Genomic DNA, 12,127 nt, shown 5'->3' on the forward strand with positions numbered 1-12,127 from the left:
CATGCATGCCCATGCCATCACACTGCCTCTACTGTGTTTTACAGATGATGTGGTATGCTTCAAATCATGTTCCAAGCCTTCTACATACTTTTTTCATCCCATCATTCTGGTACAGGTTGATCTTAGTTTCATCAGTCCAAAGAATGCGATTCCAGAACAGGGCTGGCTTTTTAGAAGGTTAATCTGGCCTTTCTATTCTTGAGGCTTATGAATAGTTTGCACCTTGTGGTGAACCCTCTGTATTTGCTCTCATGAAGTCTCTTCATAGTAGACTTGGATAATGATATGTCTACCTCCTGGAAAGTGTTCTTCACTTGGCTGAATGTTGTGAAGGGGTTTTTCTTTGCCATGGAAATGTTCCTATGATCATCCACCACTGTTGTCTTCCATGGACGTCCAGGCCTTTTTTGTGTTGCAGAGCTCACCAGTGTGTTCTTTTTTTCTCTGAATGTACCAGACTGTTGATTTGGCGACTGCTAATGTTCCTGCTATCTCTCTGATGGATTTTTTTTGCAGTCTGTTTGATGGCCTATTTCACTTGCATTGAGACCTCCTTTGACACATGTTGTGGGTTCACAGCAACAGCTTCCAAATGCAAACGCCACACCTGGAATCAACTCCAGAGGTTTTACCTGCATAATTGATGAAGACAAAATGAAGGAATAGCCCACACCTGTCCATGAAACAGATTTTGAGTCAATTGTCCAATTACTTTTGGTCACTTGAAAAACAGGGGTATGCATATTAAAGAGCAGTAATTCCTAAACCAATTTGGATGTGAATATACACTTGAATCCCTGAATATATTTTCATAAACAGCCAAAATTACAGAACTTGTGCCAGTGTCCAATTCTTTCTGGACCTAACTATCTGTTCAAATGGACTTTGCTACAGCCGGCGATTGTCTGTGGGCAATGTTCTGGCCAATTTGTGGCACCAAGGTCATGAGTGATGTCTGAGTTTAGAATGATGCGTGACTGTGAATCTATAAACACAATACCCAGCACTCCGAAAAGACAAGGACCCCAGAGGATCCTTCACACTGAAACTCAGGGAGAAGGGTATTTTATAGACTACACCCTCAAAAAATCAACCCCAAATCATTTTATGAAAGGTTCTTTGAGGAACCAAAGAACCTTCCTTTGAGGAACCGCTAATTTCATATATTTCAAATATTTCATATTTGGGGTTCACAGTTGTAATGTGAAGGAACCCTAAAGGATTCTCTTAGAACCTTTTCTTTTTAAATTCACTGTGTACCCGGTCTCCCATTATCAAAGAATTCCTGAATATTTCCTATTTTTACAGTTGTTAAGATGGGGGGCTTATTGTTTTTAAGGAATAAATTATATTTTTTTCACACAGTGATACAACCTAACGCCAGTAGCCTGCTTTATTCTTGCCTGTGAGTGTGTATTTATTTTAATGTGAGATTATTATTTGCAGTGATAAAAATGTTGCACCTAATTAAGGCCACTTTACTCCGCAGAGTGTGCTCCCTCATCAGTGTTAGTGACGTTAGAGACAGATACCTGGTGCATTAGTGGAACGGTAGGACAAACCTGTTTTTCTTGAACACTGAGACCATTTGCAAATAAGTCCAGCCACAACGTCCGTGTCTCTGCACTGTACACACTGTTTGACGAAGGAATCGGCTGTTGTCTTTGGGAATGTTTCGCTCTGCTTGGGGCCCCAGCTGGGTGGAGTCCGGAACAGGGACTGGTAACTCCAGTTCGTGCAGCTAAATACAACTACTGGTTCCTTTGCATCCAATGTTCACAGTGACAGGTTGGTGTTTTGTTCTCGGTGCTTCCACCCAGAAGTAGTGGGCTGCTCTTTCGGGGGTGGTGGAGGGACGACCTGCTCAGAGCTGGGCCGTGTGATACCTGGAAGCAGGGGAAACAGGAAAACGGTGTCAGTCGCAGTCCTGTGCCTGCAGACCACACCAGGGCTGAGAGGCACACAGGAAGGGATTCCACTCACAGTGGACGGACATGTGGGATGAACGGACGATAGAACGGAGGCCGTGGCTCACTGATTGTACCCCAGTGGCATTTGAGTGACTGTAGAGATCCTTACCTTGGCTGTGGACTCATCCTCTCAACCTTCCTTCAAATGTGGCTTAGTGTGTGTTTGATTTAAACCACAGACCCAACAGGACTTCAGGTTGACAATAAAAAAAAAAGAAATGAGCAAACAATCTGTGAAATAAATGATATGGGTTTATTTTTGTCACAATTGTTTTGGTCATCCATACATACTGCAACAAATCACTACTGTCCCTGGGGTGGTTTATTTTAGTCACAATTGTTTTGGTCATCCATACATACTGCAACAAATCACTACTGTCCCTGGGGTGGTTTATTTTAGTCACAATTGTTTTGGTCACCCATACATACTGCAACAAACCACTACCGTCCCTGGGGTTGCGTGGGGGGCGGGGATATGGGGGTCGGTTGTGGTCCAACTCTTCTTTGACTGCATTGTGTTCGTTATTGTGCCAAATACTGGTGATAATGACAGAGGACACATCTGGAGGACCCCACTGCACAGTTTCATATAAATGCTCGGATTCAGCCAAACCCACCATGTCAACATGAACACTGTTTTCAATACAAATTACAATACACATTCAGCTCACACTCCAAACTCTAAAGTGAAAAAAGCATTGCCCTGGTAGTAGTTTGAAGTGTTTATACCAGTCCAAGACCAGTCTCTGAGTTTATATGACCAGTGGACAACAGGCTATGTGGGTTTGACTGAATTAAGTTCAACCCAAGTGTGAAAGGTGAGGCAATCAGAAGGGATTATGACAAACATGTTCTTTACATGCACTGCAATTAAAATGAGTGGAGGTGCCAGAGTAGCCTTCAGCTTTTACACAGTATGCATTTGTGTGCGCTGGGCAGTGTGGGGATTGACCCACTTGTATGTTCCCTCGTAGCGAAATCCCACACTCCTCATAAGCTCATCTGCTTCATTTGGCCCCCGACTGAGGGAGAAAGACAGAGATACAGAATAAGAGACATTTTACAGTTCAAATAAGGAGAGCAACAGAAATAAATTCAGTAGGCCCAAATCTATTGATTTAAAATGACTGGAGATACAGATATTGGTTATGCCTGGTCTACGGTTGTGAGGTAGATTGGAGGTACTGCCTTATAATAGTAGGCTAACATGAATTTCTCTGCCAACAGCTCTGGCGGATAATCCTGCAAAACCAGAATCTCCTGTGGGCTTACGTTCTGTGACAAAACTGCACAGTTCAGAGTGGCACTTTATTGTCCCCAACACAAGATGCACCTGCATTGAGATCATGCTGTTTCACCACGTCTGTGTCCGGCGGACGGGATGGCCTTGCCAAAGGTGAAATGCACATAGGGCACAATGAGAGGAAAGTACGATAGGACGTTGGGTGTTCACCTTCCGTGGGCGTAGGGGACAGGGTCTATCTTCTCTGTCTCGATGTGGTGGAGGACAGGTGTGAAGATCCGCCAGGCTTCCCTCAGTTCATCACTGGGAGACCACGAGAAACAGGAAAAGAATGGGGAATTTGTATTTCATCACTTCCGGTTTCAGAAAATGGCGGGACAAAACATCACTGCTTATCCCCCTCTGTCAATTCAGACCATCTTTGACACCAGATGAGGGCAATTAACAACCAGGTTTATACAAAACCAGGAACTGGTTAAGACCTAAAATACCAGTTGGGAGGAATTTATAGCTTGTCAGATCAAAACTGGCTCATATTAATGTCTGGAACAGGATTATCGGAATGGTGCAAAACATGTTTCTCATGTGTCTGAGAACATTCCATTCCCCCCAATCCAGTCATCATTATAAACCATCCTCCCCTCACCAGCCTTCAGAGGTCGGCCGGTCAGAGATAAAAGAAGACAAAGGCCGGGACGTTTCAGTGGGGGAACAGACCTGCGGACAAAGTACATCTGATTCCCACAGAACACGTCCAGAATCAGCCTCTCATAGGCACAAGGGAGCTTCACATTCTAACAAGAGAACACAAGTTTAGTTGTCATCCGCGTGGAAGTGCTCATGCATTAATCACGTTCATACATTCGTCTGTGTGTGTGTGTGTGCGTGTCTGTGTGAAGATTCATCTCTGCTTGTGGTTAAGGTTAGGGTTTTAATGGGGTTAGGGTTGAGGCTAGTGGTTGTGTGCGTGTGTACTGCATATGTTTGTGTGTGTGTCTGTGTCTTACCTTGTATCTACTCTGGTAGGTGAGGTCCAGCTCAGTTTCCTCCGGGCTGAAATAGGCTCCCGGCTTCTTGGTCATCATCTTGAGGTAGATGGCTTCGTCGGGCTGGACCCTGACCACCAGCTCGTTCCTCCGGCACTGCTCATCAAATATGTCCCCTGGGACGTCGGTGAACTGCAGACGCACCTCCGCCTTGCGCTCGTTAAGAGCTTTACCGCAGCGCAGGATGAACGGAACACCTGCGGGGGCCCATAGAGGGATGAGGAGAAGTATGTTTTGAGAAATGTCGGACAACACGGAAGAGGACGGGAGGTGCAGACAGACAAGGTGGCCGGCGCCCTCTCACCGTCCCATCTTTCGTTTCGTACGTAGAGCACAGCGATGGCGAAGGTGGGCGTGCGGGAGCCTTTGGGCACGGTGGGGTCGTCTTGGTAACCTAGCGTGGCATGGGCTTCCCCTTCGGGGTCCCCGGTATACTGACCCAGCACCACGTCAGACGGAGACACTGGGGCGATGCACTTTAACACCTTCACCTAGGTTCACACACACACACACACACACACACACACAAACACTATGTTTTAATGACATTTCCAGCCTAAAACTTTTTTCCTTCAGGGCAAGACAAGGGATGTTAATTTTGTACACAGGGCAATTCAAAGTGCTTCACTTCAGAAAAAACTAATATCAGGAATACTAGAAATACATCTAGCATAAAAGGCAAAGCAGACATTTATGGTGGCTAAAAGATTAATGAAAGGCAGAAGAAAGCTACATGACATCACATGAGCAAAACTACTATTACATATAGGTAAATAATCAGATGTTACCATCCAGAGTGAGTAACTGTACTGAGGGTATACATTTTCCTACCTGGCCCGTGTCGGGATTAAATCTTCAACCCTGGTACTACAAGCGCCATGCTTTACCAACTTTACCTACACTGAGTTAATCTGACCTTAACCTCAATAACGTTCCTGCCTTACACCCACATTAAGTTGATCTTGAAAAGGAAAATAGACTCTCTCACTAACACACACACACGCACGCAGGCACGTACACACACACAGATACATAACAACACAAACAAAGTAGGACCAGAGTTGTTCCTGGTCAGAATGTCCATGGGTGAAGTACTCAACACCTTCAAATGAATGATCGGAGGACTGGTGCTGCTACCTTCTCGTCTCTCACGTCGTCAGGGCTGGTGGAGGCAGGCTTTTCCATGGCAACCAGAGAGAGCATCTGGAGCAAGTGGTTCTGCATGACATCACTAGAGCAAATAGGAAATATCACAAAGTCATTTTCCACTACATTACACTGGAAAAAAATCGGAAGACTTTGATTGTGCTTTATCTTGCCACAACCGGATGTCAAAAATCACCCTCCTCACCGGATGATGCCATAGTTGTCGAAGTATCCCCCGCGTCCCTGCGTGCCGAAGGGTTCTTTAAAGGTTAGAATCACATTGGCGACGCTGTTCCTGTTCCAGATCGGACCAAAGATACGGTTTCCAAACCTGACAGACAGACAGACAGACAGAATTAGAGTTAGAACCTACATGAGGGTATCTCTCCAGAACAATGGTTGGAAAACACCGCAGTTTGAACAATCAAGTTCCTGTGATGATATTTTATCTATGAATGTACCATCTTGTGGGATCAATGCAGGAGGTTACAATGCCATCTGTAGCTGTGAGCTATGAGGTTCTCTGTACCTACAGTGAGGGAAAACATTATTTGACCCCCTGCTGATTTTGTACATTTGCCCACTGACAAAGAAATTATTAGTCTATAATGTTAATGGTGGGTTTATTTGAACAGTGAGAGAAAAAATCTAGAAAAACGCGTGTCAAAATATGTTATAAATTGATTTGCATTTTAATGAGTGAAATAAGTATTCGACCCCTCTGCAAAACATGATTTAGTACTTGGTGGCAAAACCCTTGTTGGCAATCACAGAGGTCAGACGTTTCTTGTAGTTGGCCACCAGGTTTGCACACATCTCAGGAGGGATTTTGTCCCAGTCCTCTTTGCAGATCTTCTCCAAGTCATTAAAGTTTTGAGGCTGATGTTTGGCAACTCAAACCTTCAACTCCCTCCACAGATTTTATATGGGATTAAGGTATGGAGACTGGCTAGGCCACTCCTGGACCTTAAAGTGCTTCTTCTTGAACCACTCCTTTGTTGCCTTGGCTGTGTGTTTTGGGTCATTGTCATGCTGGAATACCCATCCACGACCCAAGATTTGACGGTAAATGGCCCTGTCCATCGTCCCTTTGGTGCGGTGAAGTTGTCCTGTCCCCTTAGCAGAAAAACACCTCCAAAGCATAATGTTTCCACCTCCATGTTCGATGGTGGGGATGGTGTTCTTGGGGTCATAAGCAGCATATTTCCTCCTCCTCCAAACACGGCGAGTTGAATTGATGCCAAACCACAACACTTTCAACCAGTTCTCCTCTGAATCATTCAGATGTTCATTGGCAAACTTCAGACAGGCCTGTACATGTGCTTTCTTGAGCAGGGGGACCTTGCAGGCGCTGCAGGATTTCAGTCCTTCACAGTGTAGTGTATTACCAATTGTTTTCTTGGTGACTATTGTCCCAGCTGCCTTGAGATCATTGACAAGATCGTCCCGTATAGTTCTGGGCTGATTCCTCACTGTTCTCATAATCATTGCAGCTCCACGAGGTGAGATCTTGCATGGAGCCCCAGACCAAAGGAGACTGACAGTTCTTTTGTGTTTCTTACATTTGTGAATAATTGCACCAACTGTTGTCACCCTCTCACCAAGCTGCTTGACGATGGTCTTGTAGCCCATTCCAGCCTTGTGTAGGTCTACAATCTTGTCACTGACATCCTTGGACTGCTCTTTGGTCTTGGCCATGGTGGAGAGTTTGGAATCTGATTGATTGATTCTGTGGACTGGTGTCTTTTATACAGGTAACAAACTGAGATTAGTAGCCCTCCCTTTAAGAGTGTGCTCCTAATCTCAGCTCATTACCTGTATAAAATACACCTGGGAGCCAGAAATCTTTCTGATTGAGAAGGGATCAAATACTTATTTCACTCATTAAAATGCAAATCAACTGATAACATATTTTGACGTGTTTTTCTGTATTTTGTTGTTGTTATTCTGTCACTCACTGTTCAAATAAACCTACCATTAAAATGATAAACTGATCACTTCTTTGTCAGTGGGCAAACGTACAAAATCAGCAGAGGACCAAATCTTTTTTTCCCCTCACTGTAAGGATCAGGACTTTTTGCACCACCTCTGTACCTGAGGACCATGAGGTTCTATACCACCTCTGTACCTGAGGACCATGAGGTTCTATACCATCTCTGTACCTGAGGACCATGAGGTTCTACAGTATACCATATCTGTACCTGAGGACCATGAGGTTCTATACCACCTCTGTACCTGAGGACCATGAGGTTCTATACCATCTATGTACCTGAGGACCATGAGGTTCTACAGTATACCATATCTGTACCTGAGGACCATGAGGTTCTACAGTATACCAAATATATACCTGATGACCATGATATTCTATACCATCTCTGTACCTGGGGACCATGATGTTCTATACCATCTCTGTACCTGAGGACCATGAGGTTCTATACCATCTCTGTACCTGAGGACCATGAGGTTCTATACCATCTCTGTACCTGAGGACCATGAGGTTCTGCACCATCTCTGTACCTGAGGACCATGAGGTTCTGCACCATCTCTTTGCCTAGATAGTGGTCGATCCGGTAGATCTGGTCTTCGGTGAACAGGGATGAGAGGTGGGACGACAGGTCCTGAGAACTCTGCTGGTCACGACCAAATGGCTTCTCCACTATTACCCTGTTCCAACCACTAACAAAGAGAGAAAGGAAAACAGACTTTACTCCTACAGTGTGTGTGAGTGTGTGTGTAGGTGTGTTCATGCGTGCGTGATTTTACATGCGTGTTCCCCTGTGTCTTTCGGACACTGACTTGGGGCACATGCAGTAGGCTCTGATGTTCTTGCTGACGTCGTGGTAGACGCTGGGTGGCAGGGCCAGGTAGAAGAGACGGTTGGCGCCACCCGCCCCTCTGCTGTCAGTCAGGGAGCTCAGGTGGGCGTTGAGCTTGGAGAAGGAGTCCTGCTCATCATATCGACCACTCACGTAAGAGTTCCTTTGGAAGAACTCAGCCAGGCGCTCACCCTCACCATCACCAAGCTGGGAGAACACACAATCATGTGACTCTCTGCACACGGTGATGGGACTTTACACTGTGATGAGACTTTACACTGTGATGGGACTTTACACTGTGATGAGACTTTACACTGTGATGAGACTTTACACTGTGATGAGAGTTTACGCTGTGATGCGACTACAGTGTGATGAGAGTTTACGCTGTGATGCGACTACACTGTGATGAGAGTTTATGCTGTGATGCGACTACACTGTGATGAGAGTTTATGCTGTGATAAGACTACACTGTGATGAGAGTTTACGCTGTGATGTGACTAAACTGTGATGAGAGTTTATGCTGTGATGCGACTACACTGTGATGAGAGTTTATGCTGTGATAAGACTACACTGTGATGAGAGTTTACGCTGTGATGTGACTAAACTGTGATGAGAGTTTATGCTGTGATAAGACTACACTGTGATGAGAGTTTACGCTGTGATGTAACTACACTGTGATGAGAGTTTATGCTGTGATAAGACTACACTGTGATGAGAGTTTACGCTGTGATGTAACTACACTGTGATGAGAGTTTATGCAGTGATTAGACTACACTGGGATGAGAGACTACGCCGTGGTGAGTCTTTACGCCGTGATGTGTGTCTTTATGCTGTGATGAGTCTTTACACTACGATGGGACTTTATACTGGGATGAGTATAAACATGTACTGTACATCCTGCAATCGACTCCTTGACAAACTCCTGTCTCGCTTTATCTTTTGTGGAAAAATCTCTCAGTTCTCCAAGATTAGAGGGAAACTGCTAATGACTTTGAAAAGCTGTCAAAATCCACCCTCCAGTACTAAGCTGATGCTTGGTACCTTCATATAAGGCCGACAGGCAGTCTTGATGTCCTCCACAGTCAGTGGGGAGCGGGCAAAGCCCACAAAGTGGGTGTCCTCTGGGAGAAGCCCATCTCTGAACAGCCACCTGTAAGAAAGCCGGACCATGAGACGGGCCTTGCCATGCTGCTCAAATTCACCGGTGATGTTATTAAACTGAAGGCCATTTTTGCTGTGAATGTCAGTCTTTGTGCTTTAACCGGGTTTCTCTTGTTTGGTTTGTAATTCAGCAGACGCTCTTGTCCAGAGCAACGTTCACTAATGTGTATACATTGATTCGGGGACTAGGGGGACAGATTGGCACCTACTGCATTCTGGTCAAAAATGTCAACATGCAACAGGAAGCTCACTCACCATAGAGTGGGATAAACCTTCTTCTTGGCAAGATCTCCCTGAATGGATGAATGGAAAGTAAAATCATGTTTGACAAGAACATCACGGTTAACTCCTAGTAACGTTCTGCTGTTGTTACTGATAACCCACACTACAGTAGAGTGCAGTCCCGCCCATTACAACTGCAATGTGAGCCAGGTTCAATGTCCAACCAGCTCAGATCCAAATCTCCCATGGTCAGATTGTCCCTAGGCGATCGCCTGTGTCACTTACGCCTATGACCATCCCTGCCAGGGGACAAACAACATTGCATTTTGAACAGTAACGCGGGAGTCCGTGTTGGATCAGACGTTTTTGGGTACTAAGCGTTATTACTCCCTTTCACCACCGAATAAAGAAAAAGCAGCGGCAGCACATTTCAGTGAGACCGAAGTCCTGTCCCTTTCTCCCCCACTCCCCTGCCAGGCGCTGACTGGCTGTCCCCACGCTGTCTCTATCTACTCCCCATTTAATCACTGCCACACACACACCCACCTGCACACCCGCACACACAAACAAATGTGCATTTATTTCCACACAAACACAATATATTTAACCCCATGTTTGGACTTCAAAGGGCATGGAACGCCACATGAAGACAGCGTTTGTACTAGCGGGCCAGTGAGAGCAAGCAACGCCCCCGGTTTACCAAAACAAGACCCACATCTGCATATTCAGCGGTGCAGCCTCCGAGTAGTTTGGTCACCTGGTTGATCTTGACGCGAACCTCAGAGGAATCCCCTCTTATCATGGAGATCCTGCCACTGTTTGGATTATCATAAACCACCTCCCTGTTGTGCGCTGTCGTGGAAAACAAGTTAGGAGCAGAACTAACGGGTTAGGAACCGGGCGGTCCACTGCATTACTCACTGAGGCTCCTAAGATGATGAAGACGTGTGAGTCAGATGAATGGGACAGCTCCCTCCTCAGCTGGCCAAATACCTCAGAATGGGTAAGTCGGCAAGGAACACCAGCCATTGCCTCTGTCTGCTTTAGTGTCTGTACGCCCGGCACAGATTCCCCTCTGCTGCTGAAAGACCAACCAGACACTTCTCAAAAGGCATTGCAACAGGCCAAAGACAGTGACATCACACAGTTGTGTATAAACCTTGCCCTTTAACCTCTCACTTATCTCTCTCTCCCTCTGCTGCGTGGTGTTGTTCGACTAACCTGTTCACAGGTCAAGCTCTCTCTCGGGCCGCTCACTGAACAGTAACGGCGAAGACAGGAGGTCTGTTCCAAATCTGACAGTCACCGTTGCACGGGCGGAACTGGTAAGTGAGGCGTTGCCGCCACCTATCGGTGTGAATAAGGACGGACTTCCCGCACACCCATCATGAACACGGGATGAGAGCAGTCCGCTCGATGTGTCACGGGCACCTGTTGTTGCCAAGAAACCATGCCTTTCTTTATACCATGAATGTCCATGCTCAGTGAACCAAACGGAGAACCGTCCGCCGGGAACCGTCCTCAATAATTAATGGACAGATTTTGTCAGACACGGATCCACATTTGAGCCTGAGCCTCATTCAGCTATAACGCAATCTGTGTGTGAGCATGCTGTCGTTGTTAATTATTAATTCCCAAATGTTCCCATTGTGACCCAGGTGTGGCGTGGAGGACGACTCCTCACACATTCACATTCCCACAAAACTGGTTGGGCAACTCTAATTTCATCACAGAAACGCAAAGACCCAACCTGTCCCACATTGTCTTTCTTCTAGCTTAGTAAAAGTCTCAAGTGTCATGTTGACATTGCTTGAATTAATATCTGTTCCACTTTCTGAACAGTGTAACATACCCTCTCAGATTATCTGAAGGAATGACCTTGTGTCCCAAGCCACTCCCTGTAAAATTACCCATGGTGCATAAAACACGTTTTGTGAACAGGATATATATTACCTAGCCAACTCAACTACTAATTAGGTTACAGGGAGGTTTTATTGCGTCTGAAAGACTATGGCTCAAATGACACCCTATTCCCTGGTTGGCTACTTTTTAACAGCCTTATAGAGAGAACAAGGTGGAATTTGGGACCCAGACAAAGTCCTGTATCATCAGCATTTGTGATCTGGTCTCTGGTCTTATCTCTATGGTCCTAGTTAGACTGGGGTCAAACAGCACTACTGTCAAGTGCTGTTTGGTTTCTGAGATTGTCATCGGAATGTCTTCAGTTTGTATGCAAGAAACACAGGCAGATATGAACACAAAAACTACAAGACCCACACACCCACGGAGTGGAGAGAGGGCAGAAAGAGAATAGACAGAGAAGGGCGAGTGCAAGAGAGACCGACCAAAACACGAGAGCATGATATTAATCCCTCATTCATCCAGCCAGACAATTTGCATTAAAGCACTTTAATTTCATATCAGTAGTAAACCCTGGTTCTGGAGAGCCACGGGAACTTCATGTTTTTATTTAACTAAGCCGGAAAATCATGTGTTTGATTTAGGCAATCACTGAACTGACAT

At 45.6% G+C, this 12,127-nt stretch overlaps 1 protein-coding gene across 3 annotated transcripts; it reads right to left on the bottom strand.

Moving 5' to 3' along the window:
* Nucleotides 1–2,204: 2,204 nt before the first annotated feature.
* On the bottom strand, nt 2,205–11,189 carry LOC105013518 (glucose-6-phosphate 1-dehydrogenase). 3 transcript variants are annotated; one of them, XM_020051552.3, is made up of 13 exons: nt 10,826–11,187; nt 10,526–10,682; nt 9,638–9,675; nt 9,263–9,371; nt 8,202–8,428; nt 7,923–8,081; nt 5,611–5,736; nt 5,397–5,490; nt 4,564–4,750; nt 4,221–4,456; nt 3,931–4,007; nt 3,424–3,516; nt 2,205–2,992 (listed from the first exon to the last, which is right to left on the bottom strand). In XM_020051552.3, the coding sequence occupies exons 2-13, from the start codon at nt 10,631–10,633 to the stop codon at nt 2,878–2,880; spliced, it is 1,569 nt and encodes a 522-aa protein (XP_019907111.2). In that variant the 5' UTR covers nt 10,634–10,682; nt 10,826–11,187; the 3' UTR covers nt 2,205–2,877. The 3 variants fall into 3 exon arrangements, with proteins under 3 accessions (XP_019907111.2, XP_010873377.3, XP_010873380.3); XM_010875075.5 differs by having other exon boundaries at nt 10,526–10,685; XM_010875078.5 differs by lacking the exons at nt 2,205–2,992; nt 3,931–4,007 and having other exon boundaries at nt 3,433–3,516; nt 10,526–10,685; nt 10,826–11,189.
* Between the last annotated feature and the right edge of the window lie 938 nt (nt 11,190–12,127).

The sequence above is a fragment of the Esox lucius genome, chromosome 12, assembly GCF_011004845.1.
Source record: "Esox lucius isolate fEsoLuc1 chromosome 12, fEsoLuc1.pri, whole genome shotgun sequence".
NCBI classification, from domain to species: domain Eukaryota; kingdom Metazoa; phylum Chordata; class Actinopteri; order Esociformes; family Esocidae; genus Esox; species Esox lucius.

Excerpts from the sequence above, each read along its gene's own strand:
- LOC105013518 (XM_020051552.3), bottom strand. The coding sequence starts at position 10,633 with ATGGCTGGTGTTCCTTGCCGACTTACCCATTCTGAGGTATTTGGCCAG. Across the intron at positions 5,491-5,610 it reads GACAACTATGGCATCATCCG|TGATGTCATGCAGAACCACT; the intron begins GTGAGGAGGGTG and ends TATTTGCTCTAG. Across the intron at positions 2,993-3,423 it reads GTCCCCTACGCCCACGGAAG|TCGGGGGCCAAATGAAGCAG; the intron begins GTGAACACCCAA and ends TTTCTCCCTCAG.